The sequence below is a fragment of the Macaca fascicularis genome, chromosome 19 (genome assembly GCF_037993035.2).
Source record: "Macaca fascicularis isolate 582-1 chromosome 19, T2T-MFA8v1.1".
Lineage (NCBI taxonomy): Eukaryota > Metazoa > Chordata > Mammalia > Primates > Cercopithecidae > Macaca > Macaca fascicularis.
The window spans coordinates 44581924-44608688 of record NC_088393.1 but is presented as its reverse complement, the minus strand read 5'-3'; the positions used below and the strand labels follow the sequence as shown (position 1 = coordinate 44608688).

The following is a 26765-nucleotide window of genomic DNA, read 5'->3' as shown; positions in this document are numbered from 1 at the left end:
CTTGGAATGTCCTCAGAGTGTCCTTGTTTACCTAGTGGCCTTGGGCCACACTAGATAGTCTAATGATGTGGTTTATAATGAGGGCTTTGGGTCACAGGCATCAGATCAATCTCTTGAAAGGGCTGCAAACTGAGGTCAGCAGTGGGAACAGTCAAGCCTTTCTACATGATCAACCACCAATAAAAAGTGGACACCAGGGCTTAGGTGCACTTTCCTTGTTGGCAAGGCTCCATGTGTATTGGCAAACGTTACTGCTGGGAGGATTTAGCACTGTTTTGGACTCCCTTAGGAAAAGACAGAAGTTCTATATGTGGAACTCTCCTAAACTCTGCTTCATGGGCCTCTTCACTTGGTTGATTTTACTTACGTACTTAATTAATTAATTTTGAGACGGAGTCTTGCTGTGTTGCCCAGGCTGGAGTGCAGTGGTACAATCTCGGCTCACTACAACCTCCATCTCCTGGGCTCAAGAGATTCTCCTGCCTCAGCCTCCCGAGTAGCTGGAAATACAGGCATGCGCCACCATGCCCAGCTAATTTTTGTATTTTTTTTAGTAGAGACAGGGTTTCACCGTGTTGGCCAGGCTGGTCTCAAACTCCTGACCTCAGGTGATCCAACTGCCTTGGCCTCCCAAAGTGCTGGGATTACAGGTGTGAGCTACCGCTAGCGGCCAGCTTAAAATCTTTCTGAGAATTATCCTTGGACAAAGGGTACTGTGCCATCCAAGGATATCTACCCTCCTTGAGGCAGCCTACAATCAATGATTAGTTGATTTCAGAATATAAAAGCCTCCTTGCCTCCATTCACAACAATGCTGAAGGCCATCCCAGCTCCAGAGTATAAGATTCCCTGAGGCCTCTGTTCAACAACTCCCTCAGCCCAATCCAGCTTCCCTCACTGCCTTACAGGGGTTCTAAGAGCCTGCCTAATAAACCTCCGGTGAGAAAAATCTCCATCTATGAGTCAGCTTCCCTGAGAACCCAGCCTGTATGTACAAACTGTACATACTTACAATGCATACTTTTTTTTTATCTAGGACAGTTTCCCCAGGAAGGAAAATTGGATTACTTAATGTGATACTCACCTGGTACTCGATCATTTTCTGCTGTTCTTGGAAAAAGATCTGACACCTGTAGACATGTGGGGGGAAGAAGATGGAGAAAGAGAACAGAGTGTAAGGGACTAGGCCTGTCTTAGAAATTGCAAATTTCCTTTGTAAATCTTGTACAAAAATCCATGCTTTTAGCTGGGTGTGGTGGCTCACACCTTATTTGAGGCCAGGAGCTAGAGACCAGCCTGGACAATATGGCAAAATGCTATCTCTACAAAAAAAGAGAAAAAATTAGCCAGGCATGGTGTTGCACACCTGTAGTCCCAGCTATCCAGGAGGCTGAGGTGGGGGATCACTTGAGCCTAGGAGGTCAAAGCTGCAGTGAGCCATGATCCTACTACTGCAATCTGGCCTGGGTAACAGAGTAAGACCCTGTCTCAAAAATTAAATAATAAATAAACAAATAAATATCCTTTATCTCTTACTTGTTTCAAATACTTTGAAATATTGTACAGGTCATAAAGCGTAGACCATAAAGCATGGTTGCCATAGTATCTAAATGCCCCACTCCCCAAGACATTTAATGATTATAAAAGGAAAAGAAGTAACTTTTTCTTGGAAAAACTTGGCAGTATCGCTTAGTCAAGTGATCAGTTAACATGACCAGTAATGAAATATAAGACATCATGTGCCTTCTGATATAATGCACTGTGAAGGGTACAACATCCCTTCTGTGGTATTCACACCCCAAATGCATACCTGAACCTAATCAATGAAGAGAGACATCAGACAAAACCATACTGAGTTACAATATAAAAAATAACCTACCTATACTCTTCAAAAATGTCGACTTCATGGAATATGAAGACCAAGAAACTGCTCCTGATTAAAGGAGACTAAAGGGATGTGTCACCTGAAGGCAGCATATGATCCTGGATTGGATCCTGGGATGGAAAAAGAAAAGTTGCTATAGGGCCAGGCACAGTGGCTCACGCCTGTAATCCCAGCACTTTGGGAGGCCGAGGTGCGTGGATCGCCTGAGGTCAGGAGTTTGAGACCAGCCTGGCCAAGGTGGTGAAACCCTGTCTCTACTAAAACTACACATATTAGCCAGGCATGGTGGCAGGCGCCTCTAATCCCAGCTACTCAGGAGCCTGAGGCAGGAGAATCATTTGAACCCAGAAGGCAGAGGTTGCAGTGAGCTGAGATCACGCCATTGCACTCCAGCCTGGGTGACAAGAGTGAGACTTGGTCTCAAAAAAAAAAAAAAAGAAAGAAAAGTTGCTATAAAGTGACAGTTGACATCTGGTTGTAGACTGGATTAGTCTAGTCTATATTCTGTATTAGTCTAGTTATCATGATTATTAAATCATTATAACACTGACTTAGTAATCAGTGTTAATTGCCTGGTTCTGAAAACTATCAGTTATATAAGAAAATGTTCTCATTCTTAGGAAATATACCCTGAAGTACTTATGGGTAAAGGAGCATCATATCCGCAAGTTAGTCTTAAGTAGTTAAAGAAAAGAAATAATAAGAATGATATATTTATGATATAACATAATCATCTATATACATATATATTTGTATATAGAAAGACAGCACATGTAAACATGGCTTTATATAGATGAACCTAGGTAAGGAATACATAGGAGACTACAGTAATATTCTTGCTTTTTTTTGGAAAAAAATTTCCAAATAAAATGTTTAGTTAAAAACAAAAGGCTGGGTGCGGTGGCTTACCCCTGTAATCCCAGCACTTTGGGAGGCTGAGGCAGGTGGATAACCTGAGGTCGGGAGTTTCAGACAAGCATGACCAACATAGTGAAACCCCATCTCTACTAAAAGTACAAAATTAGCCGAGTGTGGTGATGTGTGCCTATAATCCCAGCCACTCGGGAGGCTGAGGCAGGAGAATCCCTTGAACCCAGGAGGCGGAGGCTGCAGTGAGCTGCGATCGCACCATTGCACTCCAGCCTGGGCAACAAGAGTGAAACTCCATCTCAAAAAAAAAAAAAACTGGTCATGCACGGTGATTCAAGCCCGTAATCCCAGCACTTTGGGAGGCCGAGGTGGGCGGATCGCTTGAGGTCAGGAGTTCGAGAACAACCTGGTCAACATGGTGAAACTCTGTCTCTACTAAAAATACAAAAATTAACCGGGCATGGTGGTGCATGTCTGTAATTCAGAGATTGTGCCATTGTACTCCAGCCTGGGTGACAAGAGTGAAACTCCATCTCAAAAAAAAAAAACAAAACAAAATTATATACAGTAGGCCCATAAATTCTGCCACCACCACCGTTCTGAGAATCCAGGGCCTTTTCTGCCTCTGAGTCAGGATGGAATGAACTCATCACATTCCAAGAGGCCAGGTGAGGTACCAAAAATGACAGGAGAGCAAGTCTAGAAAGGTCCAGCAAGAATAAAGGAGCAGATGGGCCATACCCCATACCACAAGATAGCAGAATGCACTGGGCTAGATGGATGTCCCCTTCTCCTGAAAGAACGTACCTATCGCACCTGCAGCGAGACTCTGGCCTCTCTACCTCTCCCTTCACTCTGTCTCCCTGGATCTTGGGCTGACCCTCCTCCCTTCATGTAGCCATGGAGAGTCCCTGAAAAGAGTAACGTCTTCAGGTTGGTCAGCTTCTGGCTCAAGGATGAAGCTATTTCCTTTTATGTGGGAGTCTTTGCTCTGACAAGAGGTATGGGGTCTCAGTGATTCCTTCAGAAGGGAATTTTCATCCCAAGTTCCCTTCTCCTGGACAGAGGGTCTTTAACCTGGCCTGCCTAGGCGCTCACAGCTCCGTCTCTCAACAGTAACTCACACTCAGCTGCAGGGCCTTCTGTAGATGTTGTAACCAAGGTCCTGTGGCTCTAAGGGCTGGCAGGAGCTAGAGAACCCTAATGTCCAGCAAGGTGGCAGGATCCAAAGGTCTGCAGGGCACCCAGAGAACCTGAAGATAAGCAGATCCCATGGTGAGAGTCATCCACTCATCCCTCCCCAAACACTGCCTGGGGCCTCAGGGGGAAAAGCCTGCAGAGGCTGTGCAGGAGACATAGCTGAGTGATGGCTCTGCTCTGGGACTGCAGCACGGGAAAATGCCACAAAGACCCTTGTGTCTGAGCCACTCCCTGAGCCAAGGAATGACTCAGATACAAGTTTGAAGCCAAGCACTTCCTCTGACTAACTGAGAGAATCTGGGCTAGACACTTTACCTCTCTAGGCCTGTTTCCTCATCTGTGAAAACAGAAAGAGGCTGTCAAACAGACTTGAAAACCAGAAAACCTCGGTTCAAATGCAGGCGCTGCCATTTACTGATGTGTGATGTTGAGTGAGTTACTTAGTCTCTCTGTGTCTCAATATCCCCATCATTTATTTATTATTTTACCCTCCTTTGATTTTTAATGGAGAAAGACATTTTCCCCATCTATTTATTGGTCATTTGCATTTCTTTTGTAAACAATCTGTTTATGCACTTATGATTTTCCTGAGTTATTTGCAAAAATTAATTTATAAGTGCTCTTTATATATTGAGGCTATTAATCCTTTGTCATATTTGTTATAAACATGTTTTTATAGATAACATTTGTCCTTATTTGTCATTTGTCCTTAAACTTGGGTTTATTAGTTTCCAAATACCAAACAAGTTTTATTGGTTATTTTTAATAGTCAACTTGTTGATTGTTTTCCCCTTATAGTTTCTGCTTCTGGTAGTATTTTCGGTAAAAGTCTTTTCCACAAGATTATTAAAATGGTCTTTTTGGCTTACAAGATTGGTAAAGGGCCGGGCGCGGTGGCTCAAGCCTGTAATCCCAGCACTTTGGGAGGCCGAGACGGGCGGATCACGAGGTCAGGAGATGGAGACCATCCTGGCTAACTGGTGAAACCCCGTCTCTACTAAAAAATACAAAAAACTAGCCGGGCGAGGTGGCGGGCGCCTGTAGTCCCAGCTACTCGGGAGGCTGAGGCAGGAGAATGGCGTGAACCCGGGAGGCGGAGCTTGCAATGAGCTGAGATCTGGCCATTGCACTCCAGCCTGGGTGACAGAGCAAGACTCCGTCTCAAAAAAAAAAAAAAAAAAGATTGGTAAAGATGGAAATCATATCTCTTACACTGCTGGTAGGACGGTAGGATATTACAGCTTTCTGAAGGGAATTTATATCAGAATTTTTTTTTTTTTTCTCTGTCGCCCAGGCTGGAGTGCAGTGGTGAGATCTGGGATCACTGCAAGCTCCACCTTCTGGGTTCACACCATTCTCCTGCCTCAGCGTCCCCAGTAGCTGGGACTACAGGTGCCCGCCACCACGCCTGGCTAATTTTTTTGTATTTTTAGTAGAGACGGGGTTTCACCACGTTAGTCAGGATGGTCTCAATCTCCTGACCTCGTGATCTACCCACCTTGGCCTCCCAAAGTGCTGGGATTACAGGCGTGAGCCACCACGCCCGGCCCTATCAGAATTTTTAGAGTGCACACTCATTAAACCACTCTTCAACATCCAATAATGTGTCTCTAGGAACTAATTCGTCTCACTAAAAGAAAAGATAAAGGTACAAGGATGTTCATCTCACCTTTGCTTACAAAAGTAAAACAACTGGAAGCAATCAAAATGTACCAACAATAATTTATTTATTTTTTCATTTATCTATTTCTTTATTTGAGATAGCCTGGAGTACAGTGGCATGATCATGGCTTGCTGCAGCCTCAAACTCCTGGGCTTAGGTGATCCTCCCACCTCAGCATCCAAGTAGGAGGGACTATAGATGTGCACCAGCGCACCTGGCTAATTTTTTTTTTTTTTTCTTTTGTAGAGACAGCGTTTCGCCATGTTTCCCAGGCTGGTCTTGGACTCCTGGACTCAAGCAATCCACCCACCCTGGCCTCCCAAAGTGCTGGGATTATAGGTGTGAGCCTATAATCCTACACCCAGCCTGTCCCAGCAATTAAAAGATTGGCGGGCTGATATTGGTGAGCCACAGAATGGAACACAACGCAGGCATTAGTAATAGTAGTGGAGGCCGGGCGCGGTGGCTCACGCCTTGTAATCCCAGCACTTTGGGAGGCCAAGGCAGGCAGATCAACTGAGGTCAGGAATTCGAGACTAGCCTGGCCAACATAGCAAAACCCCATCTCTACTAAAAACAGAAAAAATTAGCTGGGCGTGGTGGGAGGCGCCTGTAATCCCAGCTACACGGGAGGCTGAGACGGAGAATCAGTTGAACCCAGGAGGCAGAGGTTGCAGTGAGCCGAGATTGCACCACTGCACTTCAGCCTGGGTGACAGAGTGACACTCCACCTCAGGAAAAAAAAAAAAAAAAAAAAAGAAATAGTAATGGAGTGGTGTACTCTGACTTGGAACTACATTTGTGATGTATTTTGAAGCAGGAAATACAAGTCATAACATACGATGTGAAGCATAATTCTATTTTTTTAATTATGTAAGTCCAAATCTATGAAAATATTAACAGTTGCTTTCTCTGAGTTGGGGATTGAAAGGAATTTACATTGCATTTTTGAAGTGTTCATTTTCTAACTTTTCCAATAGCCTCATAATTATATATTTATTTAGATAATAGCAATAATAACAATAACAAAATTTACAATAATGACCAATCAAAACAAGCATGGTCTTACATAGGAAGAACAAATAAAACTATGACACATCATAGAAACTGACAGAAATAGAAAAGAAAAAAAAAAAGCCTAGCTTGTATTTATTGAGCCCTGATCTCAACTTAGGCACTGTGCAGGTTATTTCCTCAAATTGACTCATTTATTCCTCACACTGCCCTCTAAACCGAGTCCTACTCCGTTTCTAGATAAAGACATAGTACCTGAGAGAGCTGAAGAACTAGCACACAGCAGCACTGAGATATACACCCGACTAGCCTGGCTGTGGTGCTTCGGTTTATAACTTCTTAGTCTTGCTGCCTCTCAGAGACAGATTTGCCTTCTAAAAGAGCAATGCAACATTTGATGTGCTTTTTTTTTTTTTTTTTCTAGACAGAGTTTCTCTCTTGTTGCCCACACTGGAGTGTAGTGGTGCGATCTCAGCCCACTGCAGCCTCCACCTCCTGCGTTCAAGGGATTCTCCTGCCTCAGCCTCCCAAGTAGCTGGGATTACTAAAATCACCTCCAGCTGTAGATACAGACTAAAATATTAAGGCAGGAAACAGTAACTGGATACATATGGTAAAACTATTATGAATGTTTTCTTCAATTTCCTTCAACAACAAGGAAAAATTAGTAATTTTCCTTTTTTATTTAAAAACGGATTTTTTCCTACTGGGGATGCCCATCTGAACACGGAGCCAAGTGTGGCAGACAAAAGCAGTGCCACCTATCCTGATTAATAAGGAAATGTGAAAAAGTTCCCTTCCTCCCTCAGCCCCAATTCCTCCCTAAAACTGAGCAACTATGGAGAGAATCCGCGTGAAGATGAAATCAATCATTATCTTTCTTGGTAAAGAGTTAATCTCAGGCAGGGCACAGTGGCTCATGCCTGTAATCCCAGCATATTGGGAGGCCGAGGTGGGCAGATTGCATGAGGCCAGGAGTTCAAGACCAACCTGGCCAACATGGTAAAACCCCATCTCTACTAAAAATACAAAAATGAGCTGGGTATGGTGGTGGGCGCCTGTAATCCCAGCTACACAGGAGGCTGAGGAAGGAAAATTGCTTGGACCTGGGAAGGAGAGGTTATAGTGAGCTGAGATCGCACCACTGTACTCCAATGTGGGTGACAGAGCAAGAATCCAAATTAAAGAAAAAAAAAAAAAGAGTCAATCTTGGAAAGCAGTATTGCCCTGCAGTCAGTCACTCTTCTAACAGCATGGCAGCCATCTGATGGGCACTATCTCAGCATTGTGACATGATTGTGACTTACACACCCTTATCATCAGTCCCTAACATTTGAACTCAAAAGTCATATTTTGCCATATAGATACCATCATCTAGATGCTCTCAGTCACAAACTTAAAACTAGATCATAGGCCGGGCACAGTGGCTCACGCCTGTAATCCCAGCACTTGGGAGGCCGGGGTGGGTGGATCACCTGAGGTCAGGAGTTTAAGACCAGCCTGACCAACGTGGTGAAAACCCATCTCTACTAAAAATGTAAAAATTAGCCGGGCGTGGTGGCATATGCCTCTAGTCCCAGCTACTCGGGAGGCTGAGGCAAGAGAATCACCTGAACGCGGGAGGCAGAGGTTGCAGTGAGCCAAGATCGCGCCATTGTACTCCAGCCTGGAGAAAAAGTGGGAAACTCTTGTCTCTAAAAAAAAAAATTTTTTTTAAACTAGATCATAGGTCTCTCATTGCCACCCATTGTGGTTTCACAAAAGCGAACTCAGTATCTTCTCCCTCAACTTATTCTTCCTCTTAGGTTGTAGCCTCTGTCTCCTGAAGCTGTATGTTTGAAAGCTTTGTTTAGCACATTACCTCTTATTACTTATTTTTCATAAATGTCCTAGATATTCTCAAATGTTTCATCTTCAACATAAACTGTAGAATTATTCTGTTATAATTTGGGGCAAAGAGATCCCTTCTTAAGATTTTGCTTAACATTTCACTGAATTTGTCCATTCATGTAAGAAAATACTGACAATTCTGAAAATTGTTGAGCCTTCCAATCCAAGAACAAGGCTTCAATATTTACTCAAGACTTTCTATATATCTCAAAATGTAATGTTTTATGCTTTCACATAGGTACTCCAATTTTCTTTTCATATCTGTTACTGGATAGTCGACTGTGTTTTCAGCAACCTCCACATCCCAAGTACAAATGATTATCCTGCCTCAGCCTCCTGAGTAGCTGGGACTACAGGCTCTCGTCACCATACCAGGCTAATTTTTGTATTTTTAGTAGAGATGGGGTTTCACTCTGTTGGCCAGGCTGGTCTCGAGCTCCTGATCCACCCGCTTCAGCCTCCCAAAGTGCTGGGATTACAGGCATGAGCCACCACACCCAGCCTTCAGTTTAGAATTTTGTCCTGGTGTTTGTGTGGTTTCAGAATTTCAAACAAAATTTCCTCATGGTATGAATGCCTTGGCTTCACATGTATATGATTCAAATGGAATCCTGTCAAATTCAATGAATATGAGTCAATCAAGTGGACTCATAGGGGATATATGAAATTCAGTTCAAATTCAAAAGCAGACAAAAGTAATCCACTATATTAAACCCTAGTTACCCCTGGGGTGGCAGTAGGTATTGACCAGTAAGGACACCTTCAAGGTGTTAGAAGCGATGAATATCTTGATCTAGGCTGTGGTTACAGGATTCTGTAATATAAAAATTCATTGAGTTGTACCTTAAAGATAAGCCCACTTGACTACATGTGTATTATGCCTCAATTTTTTTAAAGAATTCTTTTTTTTTGAAACAGGGTCTCACTCTGTCACCCAGGCTAGGGTGCAGTGGCACGATCATAGCTCACTGCAACCTTGAACTCCTGAGCTCAAGGAATTCTTTCACCTCAGCCTCTCCAGTAGCTAGGATCACAGGTGTGAGCCACCATACCCAGCTAATTTTTTTTTTTTTTGAGACAGAGTTTCACTCTTCTTGCCCAGGCTGGAGTGCAGTGGTGCAATCTCGGTTCACTATAAACTCTGCCTCCTGGGTTTAACTAATTCTCCTGCCTCAGCCTCCCAAGTAGCTGGGATTACAGGTACCCACCACCAAGCCCAGCTAATTTTTTTTTTTTTTTTTTTTTTGTATTTTTAGTAGAGACGGAGTTTCACCATGTTGGTCAGGCTGGTCTTGAACTCCTGACCTGAGGTGATCCACTCGCCTTGGCCTCCCAAAGTGCTGGGATTACAGGCGTGAGCCAACATGCCCAGACTACCCAGCTAATTTTTAAATTTTGTGTAATGATGGAGTTTCGCTATGTTGCGCAGGCTGGTCTCAAGCTTCTGGCCTCAAACAATCGTCCTACCTCAGCCTACCAAAGCACTGAGATTACGGACATAAGCCACTGTGCCTGGCCAAAAAGGGAATATTTAATGACCTGGAGAAATGTCTGTTATATAAATGAAATTATCTCCATTCAAACTTAGAAATTTTGTTCAAACACAGGCTGGGCACAGTGGCTCACTACTAAAAAATACAAATTAAAAATACACCTCTACTAAAAATACAAATTAGCTGGGCATGGTGGTGCGTGCCTGTAATTCCAGCTACTTGAGAGGCTGAGGCAGGAGAACCGCTTGAACCCGGGAGGTGGAGGTTGTGGTGAGCCGAGATCACCCCATTGCGCTCCAGCCTGGGCAACAAGAGTGAAACTCCGTCTCCAAAAAAAAAAAAAAAAAAGAAAGAAATTTTGTTCAAACACAGCCACATCTTGCCTCTCCCCATGGTGCTCCTCCCCTCAATGAATATCCCATTACATTAGGGATCAAAAACAGACAAAACTAATCTGTAAGGTTAGAAGCTAGGAGAATGGTTCCCTCTGGCAGAGTAGTAACTGGGAGGGGCATCATGAGGGCATGGTGCTAGAATGTTGTTTTCTGATCTGAGTGCAATACCCAGGGGTATTCCCTTGTGACAATTCATTGAGCTGCATATTTATATACATTTTTGCATATATCTTATATCACAATAAAAGGTTTATGTAAAACTTTTTTTTTTAAATTATTTGCTCTGAAACCTGGCACTGAGCACAGTATGGGTAGTGAAGGGAATCAACGTGGAGGAAAAAATACCCAAACTCCTTTCCCTGGCTTATTACTTCACCCATGCTAAGCAGCTATCTGTGTTTGATTCTGTGCAAATGAAAAATAGGGACTATCTGCTTTTAAAACTAAAACATGACCTATGTGGGTTCTGAAAGATGTTACCTGCCTTAGCATCCAGCTGCCTTTATTTCTTAAGATGCTACAGGCATTGTGCTTTTTCTGAAGGTTACATAAAGATCAAATGTAATAATTTTTTAAAGTTAAAATATTGTTTTGGCATTGTACCTTTTCATTAGAGTAATGGTCAAAATCTTATTTTCTGACTCAGAAACTGAAAGTCAAATACTGCATGTTCTCACTTATAAGATAATAATGTGTACATATGGGCCGGGCGCAGTGGCTCAAGCCTGTAATCCCAGCACTTTGGGAGGCCGAGACGGGCGGATCACGAGGTCAGGAGATCGAGACCATCCTGGCTAACACGGTGAAACCCTGTCTCTACTAAAAAATACAAAAAACTAGCTGGGGAGGTGGCGGGCGCCTGTAGTCCCAGCTACTTGGGAGGCTGAGGCAGGAGAATGGCGTAAACCCGGGAGGCGGAGCTTGCAGTGAGCTGAGATCCGGCCACTGCACTCCAGCCTGGGCGACAGAGCGAGACTCCGTCTCAAAAAAAAAAAATCATGTGTACATATGGACATAGAAAGCAGAATAATAGACATGAGTGACTCTGAATGGAGGGAGGCTAGGAAGCGGGTAGGGAATGAGAAATTACCAGATAGGTTCAATGTACATTATTCAAGTGATAGTTACACTAAAAGCCCAGGCTTCCCCACTATGAAATATATCCATGTAATCCCAGCACTTTGGGAGGCCGAGACGGGTGGATCACGAGGTCAGGAGATCGAGACCATCTTGGCTAACACAGTGAAACCCCGTCTCTACTAAAAAATACAAAAAACTAGCTGGGCGAGGTGGCGGGCGCCTGTAGTCCCAGGTACTCGGGAGGCTGAGGCAGGAGAATGGCGTGAACCCAGGAGGTGGAGCTTGCAGTGAGCTGAGATCCGGCCACTGCACTCTAGCCTAGGCAAGAGAGCCAGACTCCGCCTCAAAAAAAAAAAAAAAAAAAAAAGAAATATATCCATGTAACAAAACTGCACTTATATCCCCTACATCTATTATTTTAAATCTTATTTCCATTTTATTTGCAATCCCATCTCAGCCATTTTAATAACTATTAGTTCAATTTCAGTTTCAGTGATGAACAGTTTCTAAAAGTAGCTTTAAATTTTGTTTTGTGGTTGTTGTGGCTTTATCTGTCTCGAATTTTTTCTGCCAGGACTTTATAAGGAACTGATTAGTGAAGGTTAAATGTGGCTATGCGTAAAATATATAGGACAAGGCAAAAAGACTCTCAGAATACAATAAATTCCAAATCTAGTTTCTCTTCCTTTGATAATTTATTTTTAAGCTGAGCCTAGATGAAAGTATTTTCTAAACACTCTCAGTTTGCTCTTTCAGCCAAATCTTTTACATTATCATTTTATTTTATTTTGTTTATTTGTATTTATTTATTTATTTTGAGACAGAGTCTCATTCTGTCATCCAGGCTGGAGTGCAGTGGTACAATCTCGGTTCACTGCAATCTCCACCTCCAGGGTTCAAATGATTCTCCTGCCTCAGCCTCCAGAGTAGCTGGGACCTCAGGCGCCCGCCACCACGCCCAGCTAATTTTTGTGTTTTTAGTAGAGGCAGGGTTTCACCATGTTGACCAGGCTGGTAACTCCTGACTTCAAATGATCCACCCACCTTGGCCTCCCACAGTGCTGGGATTACAGGCATGAGCCACTGCACCCAGCCTATATTATCATTTTAGATACTTACTCAGTAAATTTGTTTTCTAACCACGGGCAAGGTCACATCCATCCCCGCTGTCACAGAGTCGGAATGGATTTCCAGAAACCAGGCTCACTCTTGGGATGCTGTCACAGATGCGTATGTCATTACTTTTACCAGAAAGAACCTTAAAGGAAACAGGAAAAAATATGCATTAGATCACTAACAAGAACAATAGAAGCCACATCTTTAATAACATGGTACTTCAGATAAGTTTAGCACGCGATCCTTTCAAATTATTTTCATTATTGTGGAGAACAATAAAAAGGGTGTGGGTTCAGAAAAGAGTTTTGAGATGGGCCTTGGTGGAGAGGAACTGGCTGCTATTCAGCTAGGGAGTGTCATTTGAGTGAAATGTGTTCCCACAGATTGAGGCTTTCAGCCTCAAATCTGTGATTTTCCCATCCCCAATCTCCACATTTCAGGACCCTCAACACCAACCCTTATAAGCCTCCTAATCAGACACACATAGTGTCCCCAGTCACCGGCCTCCAATCTCCAACCCTCAGAGGTTTTCATAGTCACTGATATTCCCGTATGTTTAAATCTGACCAGGAGAGACTACTGGTCAGTAACTACAAAGCACACTGATCCGATCTGATTGCCAGTGAATTTACACCGCCCCCAATCGTGAACCCACACTGTTCGCCAATGATATCCCAACGACTGAGGATTAATTGTTGATTCTCACAGTCCCACCCCCACCCACAAGTGACAGTCCGAATAACTGAGCCTCATTGAGGCGTACCTTTAAGATAAGCACACTTGACTCTATTCTCCATTCCCTGATCTACAAAAGTCCAATCGTTATTACTCTCCGATCCTCCACCGATGATATGAAGTAAGTCTCAATCACCGATGGCCCAAAACATTTCTCCAAATATTCATCACCACTGACCCCCCTCATAACTGAACCCCAAAGTTTCCACAATCACCAATTCCGGTACCCAAACTATTACTGCCCACAGAACTTAGAACCTCCGATCACTCATCCTCTCGGGCTCAGATCATTAACCTTAAAGCTCTCTAAACCAGTGTCTGAAAAATCCCAATTGACCCCAGACCCATGAAGACCACTATAACTGACCCCATGCACCCTGAAAATCAAGACATTTCACAGAACTCGCATTTATTGATTCCCACACACTCCCAATCCATCTTCTTCAGAGACTGTGCCATTGACTCCCGCCAACCTCTGCCTGCCACCACTGAGGCTCCGCGAGGCTCAGACGTCCAATCTCTTAACCCTTCAGTCCCCTTGTCGTTGACCCTCACGGGCACCCATAACTGACCCAGTCGGCCACCGTAGTCGGCAGCTCACTATCCTTCACCAGTCCCCAGGTTTGACCGTTTCTCAAACCGACCCTTCCCATTTATGCTGCATCCGCGCCCAGAATCTGAAATTGATCGTCCTGCCACACAGCCTTATCGCGGTATAAGGTCGTCCCATCCTGAATGGCCGGTGCGCAGACTCAATTGCGACTTTGAGGCTGTCAGCGGCCACCCGGCAACGTTCCAGAGAACAGGATTCTGGGTTTCTCAAAGCTGTAATGGGAGGTATGATGGCGACGCCCGCCTGACTCCTACCGGGGGCGGCCATGTTTAAAGCTGTGCCGTACAACGGATGGTTACGCCCTTTCTTTGCCCGACCAAAAGATAAGGCTATTTTAGGGAGAAGCAAGTGTCCCTGGATCCCTAAACAGAGATGTCGTCTCTGCTCTTAACTCAGCATCCCAGATGCCAAAACCTCCTGTGACTAACATGGGGGCGCCCAGACATCAATGCTGAGCTTTCTTTGTTTCCAGCAGCCTGATAAGATGGCCGCGAACATTTTTACCGCTTCTTACGTGCAATGGGTGCAGCCTCTCCTAGGAGGAGTTCCCCTATGGCAATGTGAAACTTTTTCTGAGCTAGCTCTGGGAGTTACAGAGCAACGAAGAGACTCGCTCTTCTTTTAGGGAGACAGAGACAGCCTAAGGAGGGGGCGTGACTTCGCGGAAAGGGCGGAGCCGCAAGGAAAGGGCGGGGCTGCCGCAGCGGGAAGAGATCTGAGTTCTTAGCGCATAATGGAAAGGAAATGTTGAAAGCAAGATTTTTACCTAAGGAGGCTTGCCCGATAAGCCGACCTGAGGGAAGAATATGAGTGCAAGAAGTTTATTTGGTAGGTAGGGGATGGAGAAGTGAGACGGGAGCGATGGGAACGACTATAGAGTGCGTCGGTGAGCCGGGTAGCTCTATGATCAATGAGGGCTCTGTCAGCTTGGGAACTCTGGGGGATTGTGTAGAAACAACTTCCAAGTTGTCACAACCCCCAGGCCGATGAAACTGACATATGTCTACACCATCTCTCTTCCCCATTGTTTTAGAGCCACTCCAGAGGTGTTAAAGCTCCAGCACTTCCAGCCTGCCTCATGGGAAGGTCTTAGGCTGAGTCTATAGGTGCCTGCAGTAAGAAGCCAGCGGTCTGCATATGATTGCCCGGGGGTAGTGGCTGGGTACCAACAGCATTCACTACAGGCCTGCCTTGGATACCGCCTAACGCAGTGCTCTGCATATCAAAGGTATTGGAACTTCTCTAGAAAAGATTGCCTTGTCTTATGAAAATTGCTTTTTAAAAAAATCCTAATTCCAACTGGTTATCCTAGCAACTGATACAATAACTGACCTCCAAAATGTTTCCCAATGATTCCTACCTCCTACTATTCACACTCTTATGTAGTTCCCTCCCACATTGTACCAGGGTTGGACTGTGAGACTAATAGAATATAGTACCAGTGATAGATGTCACTGCTGAGATTAAATATAATAATAAAAGGCACATTGACTTCTGTCTTAAAGGCTGCTGCCCCCACTTTGAGAGAAGTTAGTTGCCATGTCATGAGGATACCGAGACAGCCTATGGAGAGGCCCATGTAGCAAGGAACTAAGCCCTCCACTCAATAGCCTGGGAGGAGCTGGGGCCTTCCTATAACCAAGTGGGTCACCCTTGGAAGCACATCTCCCAGCCCCAGTCAAACCTTGAGATGACTGCAGCCCCTGCCAATTATTTGACTGCAACTGCATGAGAGACTCAGTCACAAGCACTCAGCTATAGCAGCTCCTGTATTCCTGACCCTCAGAAAGTATGTGAGATACTAAATTCTTGTTGTTTTAAGCTTCTGAGTTTAGGGTAATTTGCTATGCGTCAACAGATAATTTCAATGCTGTGTTAAATGCTACAGTTGACATTTCTTATTCTTTCTTTTTTTTTTCTTGAGACGGAGTTTCACTCTTGTTGCCCAGGCTGGAGTGCATTGGTGCAATTTCGGCTCACCGCAACCTCTGCCTCCTGGGTTCAAGCGATTCTCCTGCCTCAGACTCCTGAGTAGCTGGGATTACAGGTATGCGCCACCACGCCTGGCTAATTTTGTTATTTTTAGTAGAGATGGGGTTTCTGAATTCTTTAAGTACAGTTTCTAAACTTGTGAGATAATTCTGTCAGAGGGAGATTATTACCAGTTTCCTCTTTTTCCTTGTGATGGAAAAATTAAAAGCCTATGGCACTGCTAGATTTTTTAAATTTAACAAAGATGTCAAGAGTCCTTGCTTCATTTGATTTAATATTAATATAAGTGGTTTATATGACAACACTTTGAAGTGACTATAGTAATTAATTTAAAATCACCATTTAGGATGCGCATGGTGGCTCACACCTGTAATTCCAGCACTTTGAGTGTTGTAACCAAGTGAGTTGTAGAGAAACGCCACACTCTGAGACTAATTCAGGAGTCCTTTTATTGCCAGCGACCGAAACATGGCTAGAGCTCAAAATTCTCTCGGTCCCGAAGAAGGGGCTAGATTTCTTTTTATACCATGGTCTAAATAGGGGAGGGGGAGTATACCTGAAGCAATTTTTACAGAAGCAGAACAAGCAAACAAATTTAAAAAGATTAACTGCTTACAGTTACAGAAAAGTAAACAGTTCCAGGTGCAGGGGCTCAAACTATCACAAAGAGATAATGCAGAGGCTTTGGGTACCATCCCCCAAGCGCGTCCCCAGGAACTGCTGGTTCAGCTTGTCTCAATATCTCATCAGTAAGCACATTCCTGGATGAGCTTGGAGTCAGCTTGCACTAGTTATGTCCTTAAGGGTTGGGGGGATAAGGGGGATGCAAGTGAAGAAACAAAAATGGGGTCTGTCCAGCTCTCTCGGCTAAGAGAGACAATCAGGTTAAAACAAGGTAGAGTATCACATTCCCCACTCATGTTTTGGGGAATCAAATCATTGATTCCTCGGTTATAACAAGGGGGTTATATTGGGTCCTAAGATACATAAGTTTCACAGAAGCTATGCGCTGCTTTATAAAGTTAAGAAACCAATTTAATATACAAGACCCGAAAACTAAACCTAACAAGAGGAGGAGAAGGGATCCTGCCAATCCAGTAATTAGAGGATTCAGCTATGGATTCCAGTTAAACATGTTTTGGTACCAGGGGTGTTATTTTCCTGTTCTTGCTGGCGTCTGTCTAGATTTTTTCAAAATCTTTGGAGAGGATCCTTTATGACTCCAGACTGATTGGCATAGAAACGACAGCTCTCTCCTAGAGCTGCACATAACCCTTTTTGGGAGAGAAATAGCAGATCCAGGCCTCGGCGGTTTTGAAGGACTACTTCCGCTAGAGACTCTACCTGGGAATGCGGCATATTTATGGCTGATTGGAAATTGCTTAAATCAGCATCTACTTGTTGAGACAGGGACATTAGTCCAGCTTCTCTCTGAACCAGGGCAGCCATGCCAATGGCTGCTGATCCAGCTATGCTAAGGCTGGCCAGAAGGGGTACAAGGAGTGGGGCAGCTCGGCGAAACCTGGAATGTAATTCAGGGGGAGCGATGAGAAGTTGCCCTTCTGGCCCGCTGTACACACAGACCTAGGGGAGCACATGAACCAACACGCACAGGAGAGGCCCAGGTTCAGTCCCATTGATGCAGCGAGTGAGGCCTGAAGTATGGGCCAACCAGGTATTGTTAGGTGTCTGGTAGGAGACTGAGGTGTTTAAGGAAGTAAGTAGAGATTGATTACAGGTGGCCTGAAAGGGAGAAGCAGACAAGTTATACCTGGTGCTAATTAGACAGGAGGCGTTTCCTGACACGTATCCTAGTGTAAGGGCATAGGGGCGTGTACGACAAGGAAGAGAGTCAATTTTAGCCTGGCTTCTACTCCTAAACCAACATAATATGGGGGTTTTGCTTTTAGGCACAACCAACAATCTTGGGCTAGTTTAGGCTGGGTGAGATTAAGGAGGTAACGTACCCCGTCCAGAATGGACATTAGGCTGGGCTAGAGATGTGGTCATGGTAGCTGAGATTTAGGAACCTGGAGAGGCGGCGGGATGGTTAAATCGACCCTGTCTGGGTGTCTTTGGAACACAGGGTCACCTAAATCAGTTAAAGGACCAATTTGCTTAGGAGGGCTCCATGGGACCAGGATTTTTTTCTGGATGGTGAACATAGTTCCAACATCAAATCCCGAGATATAAAGCCTTAATCCCCATGACATGCCATAATACCATTGAGCTGAACCAGGGTTACGGACAGTTATAGTAAGAGGGTTACAATTTTCTATAATACACAGTCTAGGATGGGAAATGCGAGTTATGGAGAGGGTTGAGAACCGGGTTGATCCTCCAGGCTAAGTGGCTAGGGTTACACACAACCAGTGAGGGCAGAAAAACTGGTAAGAATCTCAACAACTAGAGTCAGGGTGATTTCCAGGACAGAGGTAAAAGTCAGCATTCTGGAGTCCTTTTTCTGCACCTTCAGAGCTTCCACATCCAGTCCGGCTTCCTGTGTGTCTGAACCCTGCAGCAAGGTCGATGTTCCCCACTCCCGTGACCGGCAGGTGGTGGTGTTCTTCCTGGGTACTGGCAGGCTCTGGGAACAAAGCACATAAATCGACTGCAAAAGAGACTTCCTTGGAGGTTCCTGCCTTCCAAGTGGTGTTTGCAAACATACGTCCTGTTGTGAAAGAAGTGAGAAAAGAGTAGAGGAGGCAGAAGGCATAATAGGCAGAAACAAACAAAAGAGGTAAATAAAGAGAATTAATCTGATGGCTTCCCTCGACTTAGGTGCAGTTTTAAGGGGCCTGGCCCAGGCTTGGGGACCCATGTTTCTTGCTGGGCTTTGTTGGCTTTTTTCATGCGAGAGTGATGAATCCAAGCAGAAATCCCATCCACTTTCAGAGCTGTTGGCGTGGTGAGGATGACAGTATGAGGTCCTTTCCAGGCAGGAGTGAGTCCTCCTTTCTGCAGCCTTTTAACATACACCAGGTCACCCGGCTGGAAAGAGTGGCAGGGCCCCATCTGGTCAGGAACTGGATTGGGGTGTGCTCCCTGGACAAGCAGCTAGATGATGTCCTGTACCTGTTGGAGAGACTGCAGGTACTGTAACAAATTAGCTTGTGAGATTTCTGCTAAATGGGTATCTCTTAGCTTAGGCAAGACAGGTGGAGCCCTTCCATACATGATTTCAAAAGGTAAAAACCCAGCCCGGTAAGCGGTGCATCTTACTCTAAGAAGGGCTAAAGGAAGGAACTTTACCCAATCCTCACCAGTCTCTAGGATTAATTTTGTAAGAGTACTTTTTAGGGTGCGGTTCATGCGTTCTACCTGTCCAGAGCTCTGAGGTCGATAGGCACGATGGAGTTTCCACTGAATGTTTAATGCCTTGCTGACCGACTGAGCTATGGACGAGGTGAGGGCTGGTCCATTATCAGACCCTATGGCAACAGGCAACCTGTGTCGAGGGATGATTTCATTTAGTAAAAGCTTATCTACCATGGTGGCAATTTCGTTTCTGGTGGCAAATGCCTCAGTCCATCCGGAAAAGGTGTCTACTAGCACCAGGAGGTATTTATACCCTGGTTTTTCTTCTGCAAAGTCAATTTCCCACTTTTCTCCTGGCGAGCCTCCCCGGAGGCGGTGGCCTGAGCTGGGCTTGGGACCTTGTTTGGCGTTTACCTGAGCACAAGCTGTGCACAGGAGAGCTGCTTGGTTAGTGAAGTCCTGAAGGTGAGGGATCTTGAAATGGCTCCTTAGAAGCTGGGCCAGTTTTACTCCGCCCAAATGGGTGGTAGAATGCAGACGATTGATTAAAGTTTCCTGAGGGCTCAGGGCATGAAAATTCTGGAATCAGGAAGAATCCACCAACGTTCTTGATTTTCACTGGCTTGAAGATCTGAATCTTGTATTTCTTCTTCTGGGGAGTATTCTGGGTGGTCTGGTAAGTCAGACTGCAGAAAGGACACAGCGGGCAGTAGGGTCAAAGGCGAGACTGGGAGCTGAGCTGCCCCTCGAGCTGCAGAGTCGGCTCTTTGGTTACCACGGGCAACGGCCATGTCTTCTCATTGATGTCCTTTGTAGTGAATTACAGCCACCTGCTGAGGAAGCCAAACAGAGATGCACCACGACGCCCGGCTAATTTTTGTATTTTTAGTAGAGATGGGGTTTTACCATATTAGCCAGGCTGTTCTCAAACTCCTGACCTCAAGTGATTCGCCTGCCTCAGCCTCCCAAAATGCTGGGATTACAGGCGTAAGCCACTGCGCCTGGCTGGGGCTATTGACTTCAAAGATAATTTAGGGGGTGAGGAAAATGTTCTATGTATTGTTTTAGGTGGTGGTTTCATGGGCCTATGTAATTGTCAAGACTCATCAAAGTGAACACTTATTTGTGTTATTATATGTAAATTATACCTTCATTTTTAAAAGAAAAAGCATACTGTTGAGAGTATTGAGTAGTGATGTGGGCCAGGGAACAGAGAGGGAGTAGAAAAGAAGTAACCGAACTTTATCATAGTCTGCAGAAAGATAGGACCCTGCCAAGGTCATCATCAGCATTTACGGCCTATGACAGGGCGATTCCTCTAGGCAGAGGAATTCGAGAAAGGAGCCTCTAGGCAGACTTAGCTCCAAGGCTCTGGGCTAACCCAACCTGCACTGACCATCAGTGCTCACTTGTTCCAGTGAGCTTATGCCTATAGGTCCAAGCCTTGAACTACATGTGGTGGCCCTGGACACTGTCATCATTTAAAAGGATACAGGCCCCAAATTTGGCCTAAAAGGAGGCACAGCGCTTCCTTGCTCTGGAGCAGAAAGGACCTTACCTGGGCCTGAGTGTTGTTTGTTTGTTGTAGGGGAAAGAAAGAGAGATCAGACTGTTACTGTGTTTATGTAGAAAAAGGAAGACATAAGAAACTTCATTTTGATCTGTAGTAAGAAAAATTCTTCTGCCTTGAGATGCTGTTAATCTGTAACCCTAGCCCCAACCCTGTGCTTGTAGAAACATGTGCTGTATTGACTCAAGGTTTAATGGATTTAGGCCTGTGCAGGATGTGCTTTGTGAAAAATGTGTTTGCAGGCAGTATGTTTGGTAAAAGTCATTGCCATTCTCCAGTCTCGAGTACCCAGGGACACAATGCACTGCGGAAGGCCACAGGGACCTCTGCCCAAGAAAGCCTGGGTGTTGTCCAAGGTTTCTCTCCACTGAGACAGTCTGAGATATGGCCTCGTGGGAAGGGAAAGACCTGACCGTCCCCCAGCCCAACACCTGTAAAGGGTCTATGCTGAGGAGGATTAGTGAAAGAGGAAGTCCTCTTTGCAGTTGAGATAAGAGGAAGGCATCTGTCTCCTGCTCATCCCTAGGAATGGAATGTCTTGGTATAAAACCCGATCGTACATTCTATTTACCGAGATAGGAGAAACCGCCTTGTGGCTGGAGGTGAGACGTGCTGGCGGCAATACTGCTCTTTACTGCACTGAGATGTTTGTGTAAAGTTAAACATAAATCTGGCCTATGTGCACATCGAGGCACAGCACCTTTCCTTAAACTTATTTATGACACACAGTCCTTTGCTCATATGTTTTCCTGCTGACCCTCTCCTTACCATTACCCTATAGTCCTGCCACATCCCCCTGAGATAGTAGAGATAGTGATCAATAAATACGGAGGGAACTCAGAGACTGGGGACGGTGCGGGTCCTCTGTATGCTGAGTGCCGGTCCCCTGGGCCCACTTTTCTTTCTCTATACTTTGTCTCTGTGTCTTTTTTTCTTTTTTCTTTTTTCTTTTTTTTTTTTTTGAGAAGGAGGAGTTTCACTCTTATCTCCCAGGCTTGAGTGCAATGGTGTAATCTCGGCTCACGACAACCTCTGCCTCCCGAGTTCAAGTGATTCTCCTGCCTCGGCCTCCCAAGTAGCTGGGATTACAAGCATGTGCCACCACGCCCATCTAATTTTGTATTTTTTAGTAGAGACAGGGTTTCGCCATGTTGGTCAGGCTGGTAAACTCCCAACCTCAGGTGATCTACCTGCCTTGGCCTCCCAAAGTGTTGGGATTACAGATGTGAGCCACCGCGCCTGGCGTCTCTGTGTCTTATTTCTTTTCTCAGTCTCTTGTCTCCATCTTGTGAGAAATACCCACAGGTGTGGAGGGGCAGGCCCCCTTCAGTTTGTTGTTTTTTTATTTTTATTTTTATTTTTTGGTGTTTTGTCTGGTTTAGTTTGACTTTTTGGGTTTTTTTTTTTTTTTAGAGACAGGATCTCACTCTGTTGTCCAGGCTAGAGTGCAGTGGCACCATCATGGCTCACGGCAACCTTGAACTCCTGGCCTCAAGTGATTCCCCTGCCTCAGCCTCCCAAGTAGCTGGAACTACTGGCACACACCACCATGCCCAGCTAATTTATTTTTATTTTTTTGTAGAGATGGGGTCTTGCCATCTTTCCCAGGCTGTGGCCTGAGTGTTAATAGAGATGTAGCTTGGCATGAGTGTAGGGTGCTCTGGATCTGGGTGGGATGTGGCCATCTCTGGATCAAGTTGATCATGGGAGTAGCCTGGGATGAGGAGAGGCCACAGCCCATCCTGTCCTGAGAGTATGTGGAGGCGGGGAGAGCACAGGGGCAAGGGTGAAACAAGTATCAAAGTATAATTTTCAAAAACTTGTAATTTTTAACTCTTTTACAGATATTCAAAGATTCATATCACTTATTAGCAAGGGAATTGGAAATTGATTTCCAAGTGAACAGGTATATACATTTTTTTCAGTGAAAAATAATAGAATATTTGAATAAGATTGCAAAGTTAGATATAAAAACTATTTAATATCACTACAGGGCAATAAAACCATACCTTTAAGGTTATTTCTTCTGCACAGAATCAATTTGTAGCTATACCAGATGAATATATGAAAATGCATCAATTGTCTGCAAGTTAACATCTATTTTTACACGACCTACATCCTAATCAATAACAGAGTCAATCAAATAAAGGTTCATTACACCAGAGCAATGAATTCTCAACCCGGGGCAGTTTTAAGCCCCAGGGGACATTTGGCAATGCCTGAAGATGATTTTGGTTGTCACAATGGTGGGGGTAGGATACTACTGGCATCTAGTAGAAAGAGGCCAAGAATGCTTCCAGTCACTCTGTGATGTAGAGAAGAATCCTCTGTAACAAAGGATTATCTGGCCCAAAATGTGAATGGTGCTGACTGTGGGAAAACCAGTCCCTAGAACAGTTTGTTAGACTGTGTTGTAGTATGACTTTGCAAGGATACACGGGATAACAAAATAATATATTTTCCTTATTTCCTAGTGTCATGTGGTGCAAGGTTAAAGATAACCAGGGGCACACATGCTTGTATCTTGCCACAATGTCAGCCTTTTATTGATGCTAGTTCAATCACAGCAACGTGAGCTACGTGGAGTTCCCAAGGAGGCATTCTCCTTAGTACTTCCCCTTCACTCCGGAGGCAGAGCAGCGGCACACAGGTTCAAGATACTCCAGAAGTCAGTCAATATTGCAAAGCATATATAATAGTGTACCTTTTTTTTGGTGGGGGGACAGAGTCTCACTCTGTTGTCCAAACTGAAGTGCAGTGGCGTGATCTCAGCTCACCACAACCTCTGCCTCCCGGGTTCAAGTGATTCTGCTGCCTCAGCCTCCCGAGTAGGTGGGACTACAGGTATGCACCACCATGCCCAGCTAATTTTTTTCTATTTTTAGTAGAGACAGGGTTTCACTGTGTTGGCCAGGCTGGTCTCGAACTCCTGACCTCGTGATCCACCTGCCTTAGCCTCCCTAAGTGCTGGGATTACAGGTGTGAGCCACCACACCCAGCCAATAGTGTACTTAATATATAAACGTTCTTGGTCAGACATTCTACAACAAACAAAGGAATATTTAATATCAAGAGGAAAAAGAGATAGGAGAAAGGGTTAAGGAACCAGTCCATGGGCAAAGACAAAAGAGGTCCTAGTCTGGACTTAGGCAGTCCATCAGTCTTGCAAGAAAGAATTTTTGATGTGGCACAGCCTTCCACAACAGATGCCAAGTTCTTATCACAAGTAACTGCAAGATAGTGTCAGTTAAGATGGCCTTTTCATGCTGCTGAAGGCCTAATCTTTATTGTCACAGAGTCCTCTGGAGAGAACTGATGGTGGAAGAATGTGCTTGTTCATGTGCTTAACTGGTTGGATGCAGTCTTTATTCTTTTTTAATTAAGCAAAATATCTTGTTGGCAAAGTGTTCTATGAAAAATGAAATGGAGCCGGGCGCGGTGGCTCAAGCCTGTAATCCCAGCACTTTGGGAGGCCGAGACGGGCGGATCACGAGGTCAGGAGATCGAGACCATCCTGGCTAACACGGTGAAACCCCGTCTCTACTAAAAAATACAAAAAACTAGCTGGGCGAGGTGGCTGGCGCCTGTAGTCCCAGCTACTCGGGAGGCTGAGGCAGGAGAATAGCGTAAACCCGGGAGGCGGAGCTTGCAGTGAGCTGAGATTCGGCCACTGCACTCCAGTCTGGGCGACAGAGCGAGACTCCGTCTCAAAAAAAAAAAAAAAAAAAGAAAAATGAAATGGAGTCTTTTTCTAAGATGGAGTTAGGTATGTCAAAGGTGCTCTATACACCTAGTTTCTGATAACTTATTATTTTTTTTTTGAGACGGAGTCTCACTCTGTTGTCCAGGCTGGAGTGCAGTGGTGCGATTTTGGCTCACTGCAGCCTCTGCCTTCCAGCTTCAAGTGATTCTCCTGCCTTAGCCTCCTGAGTAGCTGGGACTACAGGCGCACACCACCATGCCTGGCTAATTTTTGTATTTTTAGTAGAGACGGGATTTCACCATGTCGGCCAGGCTGGTTTCGAACTCCTGACCTCAGGTGATCTGCCCTCCTCAGTCTGCCAAAGTGCTGGGATTACAGGCGTGAGCCACCACGCCCAGCCTGGTTGTTCTCAATTCTAACTACATCTTAAAATCACCCAAAGAGATTTTTAAAATCCCAATTCTTGGGCTCCACCTCCAGAAGTTCTGGTTTGATTTTCCTGGGGTAAAGCCCTGTTTTTCTTTTTTTCCTTTTTATATTTCACCAGGTATGGGAAGCTGTGGATTCATAACCTGAGTAAATTAAGGAATTTCACATTATGAACTCAATTTGAGATGGGCTGGACTGGTGATACCTGGAAGGGGTAAATGACAATCCACTCTGGAGGCACCTTATGCCTTAGGGAGCATCCACAAATCATTTTTCAGGAACAGTGACCAGCAAGTTGTCACAGATATCCAGCATGCAAGGGGACAGAACCACATGAATAAGATCAAATAGAAACAACAGATAGTATAAGCAGATTCATCTAAACTGAGTAGCTTTGAACTAGGGATGTTGCTTTGGTTTGGGTTCAAGGCCCCCATTCAACATCTCTTAGCCCACAATGGTGAGTCTTCAAGACATATGAATATACATTACAGTGACAGCTAGCCCTTGGTATCTGCTGGCACGTAGATACCATTGCACCACTAATTTCCCATAGAACCTACCCCTCCTCCAAAGTCTTTATAGGAGCTGTAGTAGTTGCCTCTGTTTAGATCATGGGTTTTATTTCCCACTCTGTCCTCTATATGTGGTGCTAGATATTATTTCTTTTTTTTTTTTTTTTTTTTTTTTTTGAGACGGAGCCTCGCTCTGTCGCCCAAGCTGGAGTGCAGTGGTGCAATCTTGGCTTACTGCAAGCTCCGCCTCCTGGGCTCACACCATTCTCCCACCTCAGCCTCTTGAGTAGCTGGGACCACGGGCGCCCACCACCACGCCCGGCTAATTTTTGAAAACATTTTTAGTAGAGACGGGGTTTCACTGTGTTAGCCAGGATGGTCTCGATCTCCTGAACTCGTGATTCACCCACCTCAGCCTCCCAAAGTGCTGGGATTACAGGCGTGAGCCACTGCGCCAAGCCAATATTGTTTATTTCTAATCAGCACTAATTTCTACCTCTTTTTGTGCTCTTACCTTTGTTTCAGGGGCTGGAAACCTAACAATTTCACTTCCTAGACTACTTGCTAAAAGTCACCTAAACAGTCAAAAAAAAAAAAAAAAAAAAAAAGACACTGGGCTATAGCTCAGATTACACAAGTATCTCTAGCTAAAGGATATGAATGAGTGAATGAGGCAAAATAGGGAAGAGAAGAAGGGCTTTAATTTTTTTTTTTTTTTTTTTTTTTTTTGAGACAGAGTCTGGCTCTGTTGCCGAAGCTGGAGAGCAGTGGCGTGATTTCGGCTCACTGCTGCCTCTGCCTCCTGGGTCCGGGTTCAAGCAATTCTCCTGCCTCAGCCTCCCGAGTAGCTGGGATTACAGGCACACACCACCATGCCCAGCTAATTTTTGTATTTTTAGTAGAGACGGGGTTTCACCATGTTGGCCAGGCTGGTCTTGAACTCCTGACCTTGTGATCCACCCACCTCGACCTCCCAAAGTGCTGGGATTACAGGCATGAGCCGCTACGTCTGGCAGGGCTTTAATTTTTATCTACTGCTTTAACTTTCACTTCAGTGTGTTGGAGTGTGGTGGACAAGCACTCTCCCTCACTCTGCCATCCTGTTTCTTGTTGATATTTTCAACCATTCAGGTATGGATGTCTGAGGCCTCTCTTTGACAGTGATAGACAATTTCCTTGATATTCTTAATTGCTTATTTTTCCATTGACTTATAAATGAGAAAAATATAAAAATGTGAAGCTATCAACAAATTCTGCTGGATATTGATTATAATCACAGTGACTAAGTTAGGCATACATTTAAAAATCCAGAGTCTCTGTGTATTTGTTTCTGTATGCTGCCTA

At 44.7% G+C, this 26765-nt stretch overlaps 1 protein-coding gene and 1 long non-coding RNA gene across 24 annotated transcripts in view; one reads left to right on the top strand and one right to left on the bottom strand.

Moving 5' to 3' along the window:
* The window catches only part of ZNF793 (zinc finger protein 793), a 32444-nt gene extending 17848 nt beyond the window's left edge, over nucleotides 1-14596 (bottom strand). For 5 of the 23 annotated variants that reach the window (XR_012427543.1, XR_012427544.1, XM_074023417.1 and 2 more), the window contains exons 1-4: nucleotides 13914-14078; nucleotides 12610-12748; nucleotides 1880-1995; nucleotides 1085-1130 (exon numbers count right to left, since the gene is read on the bottom strand). Coding sequence is in view for 15 of the 23 variants with exons in the window: in XM_065535479.1 (XP_065391551.1) it covers nucleotides 1085-1099 (15 nt within the window). In the remaining 8 variants the exon portion in view is untranslated. Of the gene's footprint in view, nucleotides 1-1084; nucleotides 1131-1879; nucleotides 1996-3879; nucleotides 4009-12609; nucleotides 12749-13369; nucleotides 14079-14468 lie in introns of those variants that run through there. The other 18 variants (XM_005589040.4, XM_074023422.1, XM_074023424.1 and 15 more) reach the window with 12 other exon arrangements.
* A 36-nt stretch (nucleotides 14597-14632) lies between these two features.
* The window catches only part of LOC107128228 (uncharacterized), a 17419-nt gene continuing 5286 nt past the window's right edge, over nucleotides 14633-26765 (top strand). Inside the window, exons 1-3 of the long non-coding RNA XR_006694583.2 lie at nucleotides 14633-14782; nucleotides 14988-15182; nucleotides 15879-16001. This is a non-coding gene — a long non-coding RNA (uncharacterized lncRNA). The remainder of the gene's footprint in view (nucleotides 14783-14987; nucleotides 15183-15878; nucleotides 16002-26765) is intronic.